General features: G+C 45.5%; 1 protein-coding gene across 1 annotated transcript in view; it reads left to right on the forward strand.

The window, feature by feature from the left end:
• Positions 1–2,864: 2,864 nt before the first annotated feature.
• frem3 (Fras1 related extracellular matrix 3) overlaps positions 2,865–19,529 on the forward strand; it is a 45,853-nt gene continuing 29,188 nt past the window's right edge. The window contains exons 1-2 of the mRNA XM_041843268.2: positions 2,865–8,102; positions 8,429–8,518. Coding sequence (XP_041699202.2) covers positions 3,065–8,102; positions 8,429–8,518 — 5,128 coding nt within the window. The 5' untranslated portion in view covers positions 2,865–3,064. The remainder of the gene's footprint in view (positions 8,103–8,428; positions 8,519–19,529) is intronic.

The raw sequence follows: 19,529 nt of genomic DNA on the forward strand, positions 1-19,529 counted from the left end.
TAGCTGTGCAGAGACGCTCCCCATCCAACCTGACAGAGCTTGAGAGGATCTGCAGAGAAGAATGGGAGAAACTCCCCAAATGCTTGTAGCGTCATACCCAAGAAGAATCGAGGCTGTAATCGCTGCCAAAGGATCTTCAACAAAGTACTGAGTGAAGGGTCTGAATACTTGTATTTCAGTTTTTATTTTTAATACATTTTCAAAAAAATCTAAACAACTGTTTTTGCTTTGTCATTATGGGGTATTGTGTGTAGATTGATGAGGGGAAAAAATATTGAATGTGGAAAAAGTCAAGGGGTCTGAATACTTTCCGAATGCACTGTATAGGATGTCTTGGGAACAACACAAAGGTTTTTCTTGTGCATATGTTGTCGAGTGTTTTCTGCTGCGTTAAACATGAATTATTTGTATGATGATATTCTAAACCTTATCAAATATCATCCCATGCAGCGAAAAATAGAATAAAAGCTTGTTAACTCCAAGGTATGAGGGGTTGTGGTGTGGAGATACACCAGGGCCCCTGAACACAAGAACAGAGTGGAGGGGAGGAACAGGATGTTACGTTACTGACCTTGGCTTTGGGTATTCCCTGTCTGTCAGGCCGCAGTATGATAAGAGAGATGTCATGGTTCATTAGCATTCGCCTGGCCCTTCTGAAAGACCCCACTGTTCACGTGAAGCACAATGTGAAATTACCATGGCGATCGCTGATGATATAGCCTATCAGAGCACCGAGTTGACTTCAAAGTGTCTCTGAAACTAATGGGACAGGTTACCTGCGTACCTATAGCACATAGTATCTGACCATGAAATACACATTGTTTATGTTTTATAATATTAATACCCTGAGGAAAACTTTGTGTATGTGATATTTTAAAACTCTTATTACTTTGTTTTTTGCATTTCATATTTAACTGATAATGTTAACTGACTAAATGTGAATTTTTGTTTTCTTTTTTGGTTCTCTTTTGGTTGGAATTTAGTTCAATATCCGTAGTTCTTGTAACCTGCGTCAGGTCACCCAATAGAGGGCACTATCGTCAGTGTTCCATAGTGCCATGACCTTGCACTTTAAAAGCTCCTGTTCAGTGTTTGATCATGCTTAATGCACAATGAAAGCAAACCTCTAAATCAGCACTGGTGTTTGAATCTGAAATATTTAACATAATACTCCACATCATATCCTCCTTAATCTAAGTCTCATTTAAAGTAAATATGCATTAATCAAACTGTCTTTATGTAAAGAGGTCTAATATCAATGTGTTTAGACCAGGGGTTCTTAAACTCTTTCAGCGCGAGACCCAAATGAGAAATTGACGTTCCTCCCGTGACCCAAATCGTCCTCCAACGACCCAAATTAAGAAGAAATAGTGTGTGATTATAGATGTATTTTCATAACCCGCGACCCACCTCTCACATACATGCCCAGGGCCCACTTTGGGTCCCGACCCATAGTTTAATAAAAAAAATAACTGGTTTAGACTGTAGACAATAATGAACAGCAGTATTAAACAAAGTCATGCAAGAGAAACAAACCCTAAGAAATGATTGTGAAACATGCTGCAACATTTTCTACAGTCTTAGCGCCATAACCTAAAAGATGCAATGATGAGTCTGTATTATGTTTAAGGCTTTGTCAAATAGGCACATTAAAGCCAATTCTGCATGTGTTGTCTTGAAAACCTGGACACAGCATTTTGGGAGGTCTTCAACTGATGATTTAGGTTTCTTTTGGAGAGGGGGAGTTGGGTAAGGTAGTTTGTTGGGGGGCAGAGGAGGATGGGGGGCTGAGACAGGGAAGGCTGGGGGGGTATAGAGGAGGAGGGAAGGCTGGGAGGGGATAGGCATTTTTATTTTTTTTAACGTTTTTTTTATTTTTTTGGGGTATTCTTTCTTAAAATTGCATTGTTGGTAAGGGCTTGTAAGTAAGCATTTCACTGTAAGGTCTACACCTGTTGTATTCGGCGCATGTGACAAATGCAATTTTATTTTATTTTATTTGAATAGAGAGGGGAGGGAGGGGATAGGCAGGGGGTAGAGAGGGAGGGGGGATAGGCAGGGGGAGAGAGAGAGGGGGAGGGGAGGGGATAGGCAGGGGGAGAGAGGGAGGGGAGGGGATAGGCAGGGGGAGAGAGGGAGGGGAGGGGAGGGGATAGGCAGGGGGAGAGAGGGGTGGGAGGGGATAGGCAGGGGGTAGAGAGGGAGGGGGGATAGGCAGGGGGAGAGAGAGAGGGAGGGGAGGGGATAGGCAGGGGGAGAGAGGGAGGGAGGGGATAGGCAGGGGGTAGAGAGGGAGGGGGATAGGCAGGGGGAGAGAGAGAGGGAGGGGAGGGGATAGGCAGGGGGGAGAGAGGGAGGGAGGGGATAGGCAGGGGGAGAGAGAGGGAGGGAGGGGATAGGCAGGGGGGAGAGAGGGGAGGGAGGGGGTAGGGAGGGGGAGAGAGAGAGGGAGGGGAGGGGATAGGCAGGGGGAGAGAGAGGGGAGAGAGGGGATAGGCAGTGGGGAGAGAGAGAGGGAGGGGAGGGGATAGGCAGTGGGGAGAGAGAGGGGAGGGAGGGGGAGAGAGGGAGAGAGGGGATAGGCAGGGGGAGAGAGAGGGGAGGGAGGGGGTAGGCAGGGGGGAGAGAGAGGGGAGGGGATAGGCAGGAGGACGAGAGAGGGGAGGGAGGGGATAGGCAGGAGGAAAGAGGGAGGGAGGGGAGGGGATGGGCAGGGGTACTGGAGGGGCTGTCCAATGTGCTTTCTTAAATTAGCTGTTGGAGGCAGGAGGCATTCTCTCCGGGTTGTCAGAGGGAGGAGTCTGGGGGCGCTGTCACTGTCTACTGCTTCAGTATTACCTGCACCATAAGATCAACTACACTTGTCCTGTGTGAGTGTGTGTGTGGACAGAGAGAGAGAAAGAGGGAGCAGAGAGAGAGAGAACAAGAGACCCAAGCTTCAACTTTTCAACTACCAGATTGGGGTTTACTTTTTCTAATCTTTTTTCTTCTCTGGAGAGATTTGATCTGAAGGACATTTATTTCTCCTGAGTTATAAAAAGTTGCAGGGCAACTGGCAGCTGACATGGCTGGTTGTCTGCAAAGGACAGGACTTTGTAAAGGGCAGGCACGTTTGTTGAGATGCCTCTTTGTGCTTTTCACTCTGGGCTTCTGCTTTTCCTCTGTGGACGCGGAGCCCCACCAATTCGACCCGGCTTTCCTCTATCGACAACGACAAGGACCTAATGCTGACAGCATCATCGTGGCCAACAATGGCCTCCGTGTTCCCTTCGGGAGGTCTGTGTACCTGGACCCTGTCAATGACCTGGTGACCGAGGTGCAGCCCGGAGACCGCTGCTCCATCACGGTCCTGGAGAATGATCCACTGGCCCAAAAACCCGGAATGCTTAGCCCTAAGAAGTTTCCCTGTGCGTTTGGCGATGATGAGGTGAAATACACTCATTTTGGTTCCCGGAGCCCCAGTAAAGACAGGGTGAAGCTGCAGCTGCGTTACGACTCCCAGACGGACACGGTGGTCATCCCCTTCATGCTGGAGGTGGAGGTGGTCTTCCAGCAGCTGGAGGTCCTCACCAGGAACATGCCCCTGGCTGTGGACAAGCTCAACGGCAACAGCAACCCCATCGACAAAAAGGGCCTGGAGTTTTCCTTTGAGGACGGCGTCACTCAGTGCAAGATTGCCACGCTGGTCGGCGCCGGCGGTCTCCCCAGGTATGGCACCCTTTTAAATAATTCCACTAATGGCCAGATGATGGATTGTGGTGAGTTTCTTAAGCAAGGCATTCGCTACAAGCACACATCCACCACCAACTCTCCTAACAGAGACTATATCCCCATGTTGGTAGAGCTGCAGGATAATGAGGGAAACACCATCATGCAGGAGCATTTCCAGATCATGGTTAGAATCAGAGAGGGCACAGAGAACACCTCTCCTAAGCCTAGTTTTGTTGCTATGATGATGATGGAGATTGATCAGTTTGTGATGACAGCTATCACCAGTGATATGTTGGCTGCCGAGGACGTTGAATCTGATCCAGACGACTTAATCTTTAACATTACGTCCCCCCTGGGCCATCAGCAAGGCTACATCATCAGTACAGATGATCAGAACCTCCCCATCACCTCGTTCTACCAGAGAGACATGAAAGATTTGAAGATAGCCTATAAGCCTCCGTCCGAGGATTCAGAAGTAGAGAGGATTTTCCAGCTCGAGTTTGAAATTGTAGATACAGAGGGTGCCGTCTCTGATACATTTGCCTTTATGATTGTGGTGAAGCCTATGAATACTCTGGCTCCCGTAGCAACCAAGAACACAGGGCAGCTTTTGTTTGAGGGCCAGTCCAGATCTCTTTCCAGCTCTCACAACTTAGAGATCAGTGATGAAGATAACCTGGACGATGTGAAAATCACAGTGGTGGACGGCTTGAAGCATGGCGAGCTGACGGTGCTCGGCTCGCGCAGGAAATTCTTCACACCTGCTGATTTAGATGCCGGCATCGTGGTTTACCAGCACGACGGCAGTGACACCTACAGCGACAACATCATTTTTAGAATGACTGATGGCAGCAATGAGGTTGAGTTTCTGTTCCCTATCACTATAGCCCCCACCGACGACGAACCCCCTATTATCAATGCAAACACCGGCCTGGTGCTTTTCAAGAATGAAATCATGCAGATTTCCCCCTTCATTCTGAGCGCCACAGACATAGACTCAGAGGACTCTACCATTAAATTCATCCTTGAGGCCCCATACTCCACTGTGGGGGAGCTTCTCCTCAGACAGGTGGAGCCTCCCTCTGACCCCTCTCTCTGGAAGTTCAGTGAGACAGATGAGATGTTTGAACAGGTGGTGACCGAATGTTTCCAGCAGGACATTCTAGATGGGAAGCTCTTCTACCGCCACATTGGGCCTCACAGCACCACCACTGTGATGGATCAGTTTGTGTTCCGCGTCCAAGACGACAATAACCCACCAAACCAGTCCGGTGAGCATACCTTCACCATTAAAATCCACCCGGTGGATGACCTCCCACCAGAGCTCTACCCAGAGACCACGCTTCACATGACAGTGCAAGAGTATGAGCTGACCCACTTCAAGAAGACGTTTTTGCGTTACACAGATCTGGACTCGGATGACAGGGATCTGAAATACACCGTCACCAAGCCCCCCACTGACACAGACGAGAACAACCCGGCCCCCCTGGGTGACATTGTTCTGACTGACAGTCCCGACTCAGTGATCAGTGAGTTCACACAGGCCCAGGTCAACCACCACAAAGTGGCCTACAAGCCCCCAGACCAGGAACTGGGCATCACTCCAAAAGTCCTTCAGTTCACATTCATTGTGGAGGACACTGCTGGGAATTCAGTAGATGGACTATTCACTATTTTCTTACAGCCCGTTGACAACAAGCCCCCCTTTATCACCAACACTGGTTTCACTTGTCAGGAGAGAAGCACGTACATCATCACTAAGAACGAGCTCGATGCCACCGACCAGGACACAGAAGATGAAAATATCATATTCACTGTGACCCAGATTCCCCGCTATGGGCAGCTGCAGTATTTAGGGATCGATATGTCGAACAGTGAGACATTCGTCCTGGAGGACATCGAAAATGGCCGTATTGCCTACATCCACGGCGGGGAGGAAAGCCTCAGCGACGTTATCAAGTGTGACGTCAGCGACGGCTTCCATGAGGTACCTATCATCATCAAGATCTCCATTAACCCAGTTGATGACGAGACCCCCACCATCATGCTCCCTGCCGGCCTCCTAGGGGCATCCATCGATGTCCTGGAGAACGGGGCAACTGAAATCACCAGCAACGTCATCCAGGGCCGCGATGAAGACACTGACGACCTCATGCTGACCTTCATTGTTGAGGAGCCCCCCAGGCTCGGTGAGATCCTGGTGAGCGGTGCCCGCGCCGAGAGGTTCACCCAACAGGACATAATCAACGGTATGGTGGTATATGCCCACACTAGTGGTGAGATCGGATCCTTCAAAGAGCATGACTCCTTCAACCTCACCATCTCCGACATGTCCGATGAATGGGTTGTCGGGGGTAACAAGGTCCAAGGAGTCCGGGTGCTCGTCACTATCCTGCCCGTCGACAGCATCCCACCTATCGTCAGCGTTGGGGAGCAGTTTGTGGTGATAGAAGGGGAGAAGAATGTCATTACTCTGGATCACATTATGGCTGAGGATATGGACACAGAAAATGACGACATCCTGTGCACCATCATCGTCCAATCAACATCCGGGTACGTGGAGAATATCTCCCCAGCTCCAGGTTCTGAGAAGTCCAGAGCAGGCACCGCCATCACCGCCTTTAGCTTCAAAGATGTCTTCCTCGGTCATATCTACTACGTCCAGAGCATCCACAAAGGTGTGGAGCCTGTGGAAGACAGGTTTACCTTCCGTTGCTCTGACGGCATCAACTTCTCTGATCGCCACTTCTTCCCCATCGTCATCATCCCTGCCAATGATGAGAAACCAGAGATCTTCATCCGTGAGTTTGTCGTGATGGAGGGCATGAGTCTGGTCATCGACACACCCATCCTGAACGCGGCTGATGCAGACATTCCAGGGGACGAACTGGAGTTTGAGATCATAAAGAACCCCAAGCATGGCAAGATAGTTCAGCAGCTTTCAACGGGCACAGTCCCTGTTGTCAAGTTCTCCCTGGAACAGATCAATGAGGCCTCCAACATCGTCTATGAACACGACGACTCAGAGACCAAAGAAGACAGCTTCGACGTTAGGCTCACAGACGGGAAACACACAGTGGAGAAAAAGATTCTCATCATGGTGATTCCTGTCAATGACGAGACACCGAGAATGGCCATCAATGACGGACTGGAGGTTGAGATCGGAGAAACCAAAATAATCAACAACAGGGTCATGAAGGCTACTGATCTGGACTCGGAAGACAAAGAGCTCATCTACGTTGTGCGCTACGGCCCAAGCCAAGGCTATCTCCAGCATATCACCAAGTTTGGACACGTTGTGGGCAACATCACCCTCGACATGAACTTCACCCAAGACGAAGTCGACAAAAACCTGATCCAGTATGTGCATACGGGCCAGGAGGGTGTACGCGACCTGTTGAAGTTCGATGTTACCGACGGCATTAACCCCCTTATCGACCGATACTTCTACATCAACATCGGAAGCATCGACATGGTCTTCCCCGATGTCATCAACAAAGGCGTGACTCTAAAAGAAGGAGGCAAAGTGACCCTCACCACTGACCTGCTCAGCACCACTGACATCAACAGCCCAGATGAGTTCCTCAGCTTTAGCATCACACGTGCCCCTAGCAGAGGCCATCTTGAATGCACTGACCTCCCAGGTGTGCCCATCTCCACCTTCACCCAGCTGCAGCTGGCCGGCAACAAGATCTACTACATCCACACATCTGACGATGAGATGAAGATGGACAGCTTTGAGTTCGAGGTGACGGACGGCTACAACCCCGTCTTCCGCACCTTCAGAGTATCCATCACGGACGTGGACAACAAGAAACCTGTCCTGAGCGTCCACAAGCTGCTGTTGGGAGAGGGCGAGAACAAGCTCATCACCCCATTCGAGTTGACCGTGGAGGACCGTGACACCCCAGACAACCTGCTGCGCTTTGTGGTCACCCAGGTTCCGGTTCATGGCCAGTTGCTGTTCAATGGCACCCAGCCAATCAACACCTTCACCAAGCAGGACCTGAATGAGAACCTCATCACCTACAAGCACGATGGCACCGAGTCCAATGAGGACAGCTTCTCGTTCACCGTCACCGACGGCACACACAACGACTTCTACGTATTCCCTGATACCGTGTACGAGACACGTAAGCCTCAGATGATGACCATTCACATCAGCACTATTGACAACGGGGTCCCCCAGATTGTGGTCAACAAGGCTGCCCCCTCGCTAAGGGTTCTGCATACCGGCCACCTTGGCTTCCTGATCACCAGCAAGGCCCTGAAGTCCGAGGATCGAGACAGCCCTCACAAAGTCCTCAAGTACTCCGTGGCCGAGGCCCCACTGCACGGCTTCATCATGAACAACGCGCTGGGCAATGACAGCATCAAGGCCTTCACACAAGGTAAGACTAGCATTTACTATTACATATATATAAAAATTTGGAAAAAGTGAACGAACAATCAAAACAATTAAAATCTGACAAACATACTTTTATTCATTTTATTCTAAATTGATTTAAGTTCTGTACTTTGGGAAAATCATGTTTACAATATCAGTAAGCCCAGGATTCACACTCCTGTCAGAATCAGTATTGTAATGCCTTTGTCTTTGACATCATCTAAAGTGATGCCTGAGGGCTCTAAGTAACCTTCAGTAAAAAGTGGAGAAATCATCTCAGATGTTCTAAAGAATGTAGAGATTCTCCTATTCACCCTTTCATGTCATCAGCTGATATCGACGAAATGAAGATTTGCTACGTGCTGCTTGATGGTAGCAACGCCACAAGTGATATCTTCTACTTCACCGTAGAAGATAACGGTAAGACCCTCTTTATTCATCTTTGAACCTCATGCTCATTGACGTTGTAGTGTCTCATTACTACGTGGCCTGTAGGCATTCCTTTAGGCTTCAGCCTTCTTTTAATTGAATGTCTCTCTGAGATTGAATCTTCCTGCTCTCTGTCAATCTCCAAAGTGTTTGCATCACAAAGACTTAAAGGCAGTCGCCATGACTGACAGCTAGCACAGAGCCCCTTGTCTCTCCTCGCCTCACTGCTGAGGGTGGCAGGTTTAAAGGAGGTTTAAAGAAGGGGTGGAAGAGGTCAGTGGGGACACGGGCCAAACAGTGTCCCTGGGTGTGTTAGGAGCGAAAGAGATGGAACGCCCGGCAATTAAAAAAGCTCAGAACTTTATTGTATCATGGACAATGGGGTGTTTTCCTTTGTGGTTTTTGTCCTGGGTTTCCTTCAGTGTTTGAAGTGATAGCATAAAACCAAATTCGCCACCTTCAATGCCTCCAAGGCATTCCAAGTATTCATCAAGCCATATGTCAGTTTTTATGGAAATCGATCCTAGATAAGTGAGAATAGCATTAACCTTTGACCCTGTGTGTAGAGGAAACTACTAATTTGTAATACCAGTTTTGTAAGGATCAAGGTGACTGTTAAGGTCCTGACCTGCTTCATTGCTTCTCTAGGTTAGTGGAACAGAGACGTGTGGCTTCTGAGACACACATAACTATTTCATAGTGAAGTTAGCAAGTTTCTCTTCACAATCCAAAATACTCATGGAGGGAGAATTGTTTTAATTGCTTCTATTTTTTGGATTCTATTTTCTGTTTGACTTGTCATCACCATCCGATATGGTCTTCTGCGTTTTGCTGCCAGATCCATTCCTTACCTTCTCTAGGGATCCTTTGCTTGGGAGGCTTTGGATTTCAGTAGCTGTGTGTATTTATATTCCCCTGAAAATTCACTTTTGGTCCGATGTCATATGAACCGTACCTTATTGGATTTCATAATTATCCACACAGGTTGCATTTCTATCGTGACAATCCTGTTGGTGTTTTCAGTATACAGTAATTAATATGCATGATTATGATGTTAGTGTTTATATAACGTAGCTTTTCTATGATGTTAGTGATTATGATGTTAGTGTTTATATATAGTAGCTTTTCTATTGTATTGTCAGTAGATTTAAACTATTTGAGTAAAGCATATATATCATAAAATAGGATTTTGGTTTCAAGGTATAATTCAGTATGTGTATATTCTACATATTCTACACATTTGTGTATCACACACAGACTGTAGAGTTTTGAAACAGATCGATTGTTGGATTTTCGTTTTGTTATGGTTCGCTTCGTCCAACGTACCATGATGGACCTACTTTAACTGCATCACGGATATATATAGCGAATGCAAAGCAAAGTAACAAAATATAGCAGGTGGGGATGGGCGGATGCTTTGCTATTTTAACATCAGCTGTAAATGCTAAACACATTCAGAGGTTTTGAAATGCATCCCTCCATGACACACTGTAAGAAAAGTTTGGGCTATAATTATGCCAGATTGAGGACTAGCTAGCTAGCGCAATATCATCATCATCATCACCACAATGGTTGTTGGCCAGGGAGGGTTTAGGTGTCATGGCCTTTTGGTAAATTCCTCTTGTGGTTTTCACCAAGTTTAACCCCTCCTAAGTTAACCCTTTCATCTTCATGTTAGCCTTCACTCCCAGTAATTACCTCTCCTGTTAGGACAGAGAACTGGCTGTGAGAATGGAGTGGGAGAAAGGTTGTTAACTAGTTTCTGAAGGTATTGAGCTTCAAGGAATTATTTTCCCATACTGTCTCGATCCACACATACTGAAATACTGAGACTTATTTTCTTAATTATATATATTTTTTAATGCAGGTTTATTCCCAAAGTTTCCATATGTTTTGGTGGAGGACACTTCATCTTACTCTGCTAAAGCAGAACATGCTGAATTCCAGACAGTGTCGCTCTCAGACAGTATAGCCTTAATGGAGAATAGGGCTTTCTATCTCAGGGCTGTCTGTAATTGAGGGTCTGGCTACAACAGGAAGGGGACACAAGGGCTTCAATTAGCTCCACAATCCCCTGTGTTTGTAGTGTAGTCTGTCCCACTGTTCTGTTTGAGATTCCAGCCAGCACATCTGAACCAGGTGCAGGGTTGGCTCTATACCTCTCTGCCATCTGTCGAATGAGACTTTGTTTCTGTCTGACTACGGTTCACATGTGCAGAGCACTGAGTCAGGGCTGGTAGGACACACACACACACACACACACACACACACACACACACACCCGAGTAAGATCAAATAAAGGCATGAAAAGGCAACAATTGCCTGAGTCGTAAGTCTGTCACTGACATGTAGGAACAAGTTGACACAGCATTCTGTTGGTCAGCGAATCTGAACATAAAAGTTTGTGAGTTTTTTATGTACGTGAAAAACAGAGCTGGACGTTCTAGTTTCTATAGAATAAATGTCTGCAGCAGAAGTGACCATGAACAATACCTTAAAACTAATACTATTTACACCCTAAGCATGTAAAATTGATTTTACAATTGTGTGTAATTCACCTAGAAAATAGAGTCAAATAGGCTGCATTGTCTCCCTGTAGAGTTGTATTGCTGTATTGAAACAACATGTCATAAATAATGTATTATGGGTAAGAAGAGAAAGATGTTCATGTTTATTTATTTTCCTGTTTTTTACTTTAACTAAATTTATTTGCACATCATTACAACACTGTATATAGACATAATATGACATTTGAAATGTCTTTATTATTTTGGAACTTTTGTGAGTGTAATGTTTACTGTTAATATTTATTGTTTATTTCACTTTTGTTTATTATCTATTTCACTTGCTTTGTCAATGTAAACATATGTTTCCCATGCCAAGAAAGCCCCTTGAATTGAATTGAATTGAAAGAGAGAGAGGTCAGGGTATTTCCCCTGGGTGTTGGTCAGGAGTAGGTGTTGGCCGGCCCTTGCCTTTTGGGGGCCCTAAGCCAGAGTGTAGGAGTGGGTGTTGGCCGGCCCTTGCCTTTTGGGGGCCCTAAGCCAGAGTGTAGGAGTGGGTGTTGGCCGGCCCTTGCCTTCTGGGGGCCCTAAACCAGAGTGTAGAGACACATTTTAGTTTTCAAGTTAATTTCCTGCAATTCTACACATTTTGCCATTATTCGACTATGATTACTACAAGTTTAGATAGCTGACTAGACTAACTTACCAATCTAAAAATTGTTAGCTGACATGGGCTAATTGAGTGACTGTCAGTGACTGACATAACGAGAAAAAACTGCTGATGTACAACCAAATGTCGAAATTGCACCTTGTGTATTCTACTATTCTTACTCTCAATAATAAGTTGAGACCCCGACTGAATTCCTTTGAATGAAGCTCTCCCCTCGTCCCTCACCTTGAGGGGAATGTAGTGATACATAGCGTAGCATAACATTAGCATAACCTTTATGTGTGAAGTGTTGTTAGCATACCTCGGTGCTGGCGCAGTGTCACCCTGGCTACATTACAGCTGGCCAGGCCTTCCAGGAGCCAGTGGGCCCATCTGTTGATTGGGGCTCTGACAAGGAGAGCCAGGCAGGCTGAACTGGGTCCAGGCAGGGTGAACTGGTTCCAGGCAGGCTGAACTGGGTCCAGGCAGGCTGAACTGGGTCCAGGCAGGCTGAACTGGGTCCAGGCAGAGTGAACTGGGTCCAAGCAGGGTGAACTGGGTCCAGGCAGGATGATTTGGGTCCAGGCAGGGTGAACTGGGTCCAGGCAGGCTGAACTGGGTCCAGGCAGGCTGAACTGGGTCCAGGCAGGGTGAACTGGGTCCAGGCAGGGTGAACTGGGTCCAGGCAGGGTGAACTGGGTCCAGGCAGGCTGAACTGGGTCCAGGCAGGCTGAACTGGGTCTAGGCAGGGTGAACTGGGTCCAGGCAGGGTGGCGGTGGCTCTGGTCCTGGTTGTTTTGGAGAGAGGGAGAGACCAGAGAGGGAGAGAGGGGGTTCAGATACTGTTTGCCTTTTACTCTATGTAAAATCAGGGTCACACAGAGTGATTCTTGGTAGTCTGAAACAAATCTACTTTGAAACAAAAGCATACACCTCACACACATGGTTATGGGCTTAAAAAAAAGAAGACACCTGCACCATGTCAGATATAGAGTTGAAATGTATTACATTTTGAGTTTGCATCCCAATATTACACTTTATATACATCACAGTAGACTGAATTATAACAAAACTGTTTGACATAGAAACACCGGATTTTCAATGTTTAAAAAAAATACATATGTTTATTAATTATGAAAGTTTGAAAAATATGAATAACATTCCACCCATGAAGCCACTAGGTCATTTGACTGTAGGAAAGGGCTACAGTTATTAGCACCCTTTTAAATGGATTAGAATACCTGCCAGGCATATGCATGTAGTGCACCAGACTCCCTGGTTGCGTCCCAAATGGCACCCTATTCCCTATATATTACAGCACTTTTGAAAAGTAGTGCACTATATAGAGAATTGGGTGCCATTTGGGATGCATCCCATAGCTTTCTAAGTGGGACAGACTTGTTTAAAACACATAATCTCCCAAATCATAAACACTTCAACTACAACTCAGCCCCTTTAACTGTCCCCCTGCCTAGCAACAAAGGCCCTCAGCCTCTCCAGACAGTCACCCAATACCAATGTGTAGCGGACCGATATGCATCCTCCCTTTTCAATACATACTGTACCTGCCTTTTCTGTACCAGTATATGTGTCAAAGATTAGAAGTGTCTTGTCAAGCTACACACACATGCAAGGTACACCGTCTTGCATGCGATGGATGGGTACACACTCAATCTCCTTACCTTTATAGACTTACAGTCTCCATGGTGGAGATGGTGGTGATGGGGGAGGAAAGGGGGAGGAAGGGGGGAGGAAGCATTCCCCAGTCCCAGCAGGTGTCAAGAGACACAGAGGCGGTGGCGGCTCTAGCCATAACATGCCTGTGTGTGTGTGTGTGTGTGTGTGTGTGTGTGTGTGTGTGTGTTTAGTGATGACTTCCCAGTGTCTCTCCATTGTTCAAGAAAGGGGTCAGCGGTGGCCACACTGCGGGAAGTCTTGTGTCTTGAAGTGGACTGTCGTTTCTGTCAGGACCCCAGAGGGAGGTCCTGTGGAGTGCCTGTTTAACTTTCCACCCTTCAGGGAGATCCAATGGCAGGAGGAATGTCTCAGGTGTAAATCATCAGTCAGTAACAATTGGCAGTTTAGTTTACAAATGCATTTTGGAAATGGCAGTTTAGAAACTAGGATGCAATTATCAATGATACTATGTCAATGTTATACAATAATAATCAGACTGACTGAATCATAAGTGACAAACTCAGACAGGTTCCCTTCATTCAAGCCTTAATGTATTATTTGATGAGGGACCACCTTACCCCTTGAAGCCCATAAGGACCCAACCAGCCCACTGGTTCTGTTCTGAGGGGAGATTATGAGGGACTCTGATGGATGAGGTGGGCTGAGGTATAGACCTACTCCCTCATCTCCAGGCCTATGGCTATGTAGAGATTTCCTCTCCGTTGAGCAATGGACTCAAGGAGGAGTCTTCACTATGGGTTAGAACATTTAGGGTTAGGAGGACGGGGTATTATTCCATTCACTACACAGATAACAGATTATTTATCTAGCATCAGCCCTCTGTCCAGTCACCTAATCCTGCCGAAAGACACAGCAAAGCCCTGACCTGGAAGGGAGGGAATTCTGCCTCGCTCAAAATGGCCGCCTTTGACTGTTTCCTCAACACTTATTTTGTTGTTGTTGGCTATCCCTGTGTGATAATAGGTTCATGACAAGGTGCTTGGATGAAAGGCAGTGTCATTCTATCATAAAAGGCTAGATGTATTTTTCAATTTCCATATAGTCTCTTCAAAATAAACTCTTATTATTATTAGCCACTGAGCTCTATCCCAAAAATGAAGTTCAGTGTGTCAGTTGGGGTTACTCCTCTTCTGTCATCCAGCAATGTCACAACAATCCAATCCAATCAGCACAACAATCCAACCCAATCAGCACAACAATCCAATCCAATCAGCACAACAATCCAATCCAATCAGCACAACAATCCAATCCAATCAGCACAACAATCCAATCCAATCAGCACAACAATCCAATACAATCAGCACAACAATACAATACAATCAGCACAACAATACAATACAATCAGCACAACAATACAATATAATCAGCACAACAATCCAATCCAATCAGCACAACAATCCAATCCAATCAGCACAACAATCCAATCCAATCAGCACAACAATCCAATCCAATCAGCACAACAATACGATAACAATTTAAACTCATTCAGGTAGATAGATAGTGAGGAAACAGATATGGGAAGTCTACATCAGAATTTTTAAAGAACGCTCACAAACAAAATGATAGACTGGTGAGTAGATAGTGAATATTAGCTTCCAGGCAAACTCTGCCAAGGTTAATGTGTTATGCAAGAGGAGGTCGCGCCATTTTAGTTTTCATAGCAATAGCAATGATAAAAATGTACATTTACAAAATAGTAATGATAACTGTATCTAGAAGTAATGCTAATTGGTTGTATTTTGAAAATAGCCTCCCTCTGTTGAATAGAGTTGAATCATTCTCGGTTTTATAATCTGGTAGCTTCACCTTTCACTCCAGGCTCCTGTTGCATGGGGAATGATAGTAGACCAGTGGCAGAGGTCACAGTGTTCTGTGATCATTCCTGGGACCAAGGAATGCGCTTCCTGCCTACAAGACTCCTGTCTCCTGCCACACACACAGACAGACCTGGAAGTGAAGTGGGAACCCTAGTAGACAGGTGTATGGGACTGGGAGAGCTCTGGGACCGGCAGTATCCCCTTTCATAGTCCCCCACAGACCCCACTCACAAACCCCAGAAATCAAAGCCAATACTCAGATAGGAAAGTTTGACTGCACTGCAGCCCCCTGTTCTGTTCCAGAGAGGTAGAATTGCACTTTTTTATAGGAGGGGAATAGTATTTTTTAGAGAGAAAGAGAGACAGAGAGAGAGCATGTACAGTTGAAGTCGGAAGTTTACATACACCTTAGCCAAATACATTTAAAATCAGTTTTTCACAACTCCTGACATTTAATCCTAGTAACAATACCCTGTCTTAGGTCAGTTAGGATCACCACTTTATTTTAAGAATGTGAAATGTCAGAATAATAGTAGAGAGAATGATTTATTTCAGTTTTTATTTCTTTCATCACATTCCCAGTGGGTCAGAAGTTTACATTTACTCAATTAGTATTTGGTAGCATTGCCTTTAAATTGTTTAACTTGGGTCAAATGTTTTGGGTAGCCTTCCACAAGCTTCCCACAATAAGTTGGGTGCATTTTGGCCCATTCCTCCTGACAGAGCTGGTGTAACTGAGTCAGGTTTGTAGGCCTCCTTGCTCGCACACACTTTTTCAGTTCTGCCCACACATTTTCTATAGGATTGAGGTCAGGGCTTTGTGATGGCCAATCCAATGATGCCATCTATTTTGTGAAGTGCACCAGTTCCTCCTGCAGCAAAGCACCCCCACAGCATGATGCTGCCACCCCCGTGCTTCACGGTTGGGATGGTGTTTTTCGGCTTGCAATCATCCCCCTTTTTCCTCCAAACATAACGATGATCATTATGGCCAAACAGTTATATTTTTGTTGCATCAGACCAGAGGACATTTCTCCAAGTACGATCTTTGTCCCCATGTGCAGTTGCGAACCGTAGTCTAGCTTTTTTATGGCGGTTTTGGAGCAGTGGCTTCTTCCTTGCTGAGCGGCCTTTCAGGTTATGTCGATATAGGACTAGTTTTACTGTGGATATAGATACTTTTGTACCTGTTTCCTCCAGCATCTTCACAAGGTCCTTTGCTGTTGTTCTGGGATTGATTTGCACTTTTTGCACCAAAGTACGTTCATCTCTAGGAGACAGAACGCATCTCCTTCCTGAGCTGTATGACGGCTGCGTGGTCCCATGGTGTTTATACCTGTGTACTATTGTTTGCACAGATGAACGTGGTACTGTCAGGCGTTTGGAAATTGCTCCCAAGGATGAACCAGACATGTGGAGGTCTACACATTTTTTTCTGAGGTCTTGGCTGATTTCTTTTGATTTCCCCATGATGTCAAGCAAAGAGGCACTGAGTTTGAAGGTATGCCTTGAAATACATCCACTGGTACACCTCCAATTGACTCAAATGATGTCAATTAGCCTATCAGAAGCTTCTAAAGCCATGACATAATTTTTGGAATTTTCCAAGCTGTTTAAAGGCACAGTCAATTTAGTGTATGTAAACTTCTGACCCACTGGAATTGTGATACAGTGAATTACAAGTGAAATAATCTGTCTGTAAACAATTGTTGGAAAAATTACTTGTGTCATGCACGAAGTAGATGTCCTAACCGACTTGCCAAAACTATAGTTTGTTAACAAGAAATGTGTGGAGTGGTTGAAAAACGAGTTTTAATGACTCCAACCTAAGTGTATGTAAACTTCCGACTTCAACTGTATGGTTTTCCATAGTTGTTCCCATGCTAAAACATTTGTTTCCCGAAGGGCTAGTGCCCAGCGAATAACAGAACTGTAGGTTTGTGTGCTGTTGTGGCAGTCAGAGACAGTGAATGAGGCTCGAGTGGGTCGCGGCCATTTTACACAGCAGCCACCATGACTTCCTAAGTGTGTTTTCGGATCTAACCTGTCACCCATGTCAACAGCCGGCCAACGATTTACTGTCCCCTGGTGCCAGTGGAAGGTCTACCTACATATATACTGTGACTGTGAGGCAGAGGCTTCTTCCTCTCCCTCTCTCTCTCCTCCTGACGCGGGGCAGATATATTTATTGGGGTTGGGAGAGTGTTGGTGTTATGATGTATGGCCCCTAGAGGTTATTCTTATCTGCTTCCATATGGCAAAGCTGTCTGCTGCTGCCCATACTTCTTTTTTCATTTTCTTGATGTTCTACTCTCTCGCTCTCTTTTTAAAGATGTGTCACTTGCACACTTGTTCTGCACAGATGTAGGATGTTAATTTGAGACAGTTTGCTACAGCAGGAAAATAATCCTTCAGCAACAGGAAATGTGAATTATTGTAATAATTAATGTACATTTTTGTAGGGATTGATACATTTTTCGTAAGGGAAACTCAAGTATGAAATTTCAAAGTGGAAATTACAAACTTCAGAAGCATTTTTCAAACCTCAAATCCACTACACGTTTTAAATGTCCTGCATCGCAGGAAAGTTATCCTGCAACAGGGTGATCAAATTAAGATCCCACATCTGTATGTCTTCCACTTAATCTATAACATCAGTATCTATCCTCTCTTTCATTTACATTTTAATCATTTATACCATACCTTTCCTTTCCTCTCTCTCTTCTTCTCCTCTATCACTCCTTCCGTCAGTCTGTACATTCTTTTAGGATTCACTAAGAATCCTGACACCACTTAGTCGTTTCATTTAGCTCAGTCGGTAGAGCATGCCAGGATAATTGGTTCGGTTCCCGGGATGACCCATACGTTAAATGTAAGCACACATGAGTGTAAATTGCTTTGGATAAAAGCGTCTACTAAATGGCATATGCACTGAGTGTACAAAACATTAGGAATGCCTTTCTGCTATTGAGTTGCCCTCAGAACAGCGTTCCACAGGGGTGCTGGCCCATGCTGACTCCAATGTCAAGTTGGCTGGATGTCCTTTGGGTGGTGGACCATTCTTGATACACACTGGAAACTGTTGAGCGTGAAAAACCCAGCAGCATTGTAGTTCTTGACACACTCAAACCGGTGCGCCTGGCGCCTACTACCATACCCTGTGCAAAGGCACTTTTGTCTTGCCCATTCACCCTCTGAATGGCACACATACACAATCCATGTCTCAATTGTCTCAAGGCTTTAAAATACTTATTTAACCTGTCTCCTCCCCTTCATCTACACTGATTGAAGTGGCTTTAACAAGGGACATCAATAAGGGATCATAGCTTTCACCTGGATTCACCTGATCAGTCTATGTCATGGAAAGAGCAGGTGTTCTTAATGTTTTGTACACTCAGTGTTGTGTATATATATGATTAAATTATTATTTTTGGCCAGTTGCCATGGACAGTTAGGTTAGATTTCTCCAAAATGATGCAATAAGCGCCAGTGTCACAGTTGGGGGGGACCCAGTCTCTCTGTCACCTTGTGATGTGCAGCATGCTGCCTTTCCGACCCAGATCAGGTCACTGTTCTGGAGTCAGTGTTATTTTACAGTACGCGGCAGTGGCCAATAGGATCTATTAATATGCCTGGCTCCTCCAATCCAAAATCCCAACCATGGGATCTTCGGAATGCCCCAGAGGAAACTAAGTTGAGCTCTCTGGCATTTGAGAATTCACTTTCTGTACCGTAGCATAGACCATCGTTAAAAAAGAGAAAGCTGTTGTAATTGAATAAATTGTATAGAAATTCTGATCATACACCTCAAAATGATGACTAAATGAATGGACCACATTTGAAATCTATATTCACACAGGTATTTTGATGGTGTTAGTTGGAGGGATTGTAATGATAAGGGTGGTAGAGAGCCTAGAGGTTAGAGCGTTGGGCCAGTAACCCAAAGCTCGATGGTTTGAATACCCGAGCCGAAAAGTTGAAAAATCTGTCGATGACAATATATATTTTTTTCAATTTTCATGTGGGTTTTATTCCTGCTTTAGTTGAATGGTCCTCATTCTTGTCACTCAGTGAGGATATACTTAGATGGGCGTCGCTTTCTGTTGCTCTACATTGCATCATTCTCTTGGCTGTCAAAACCTCATTCTGACCTCCCAATGATATCTCCCCCCTCCTCTTGAGTCCCACCCACTATCCTAAGTGCATCTATGTATGGCTATGAATACTGTAACCATGTAAATAGGACCTGATGACCTGATGAAGAATGTGGAATGAAAGGACACTGAGAGGGTTTTCTGTAGGTCTGCCGGTTGCTTTGTATGGATTGCTGATCG

Source organism: Coregonus clupeaformis, chromosome 22 (genome assembly GCF_020615455.1).
Source record: "Coregonus clupeaformis isolate EN_2021a chromosome 22, ASM2061545v1, whole genome shotgun sequence".
Taxonomy (NCBI): Eukaryota; Metazoa; Chordata; class Actinopteri; order Salmoniformes; family Salmonidae; genus Coregonus; species Coregonus clupeaformis.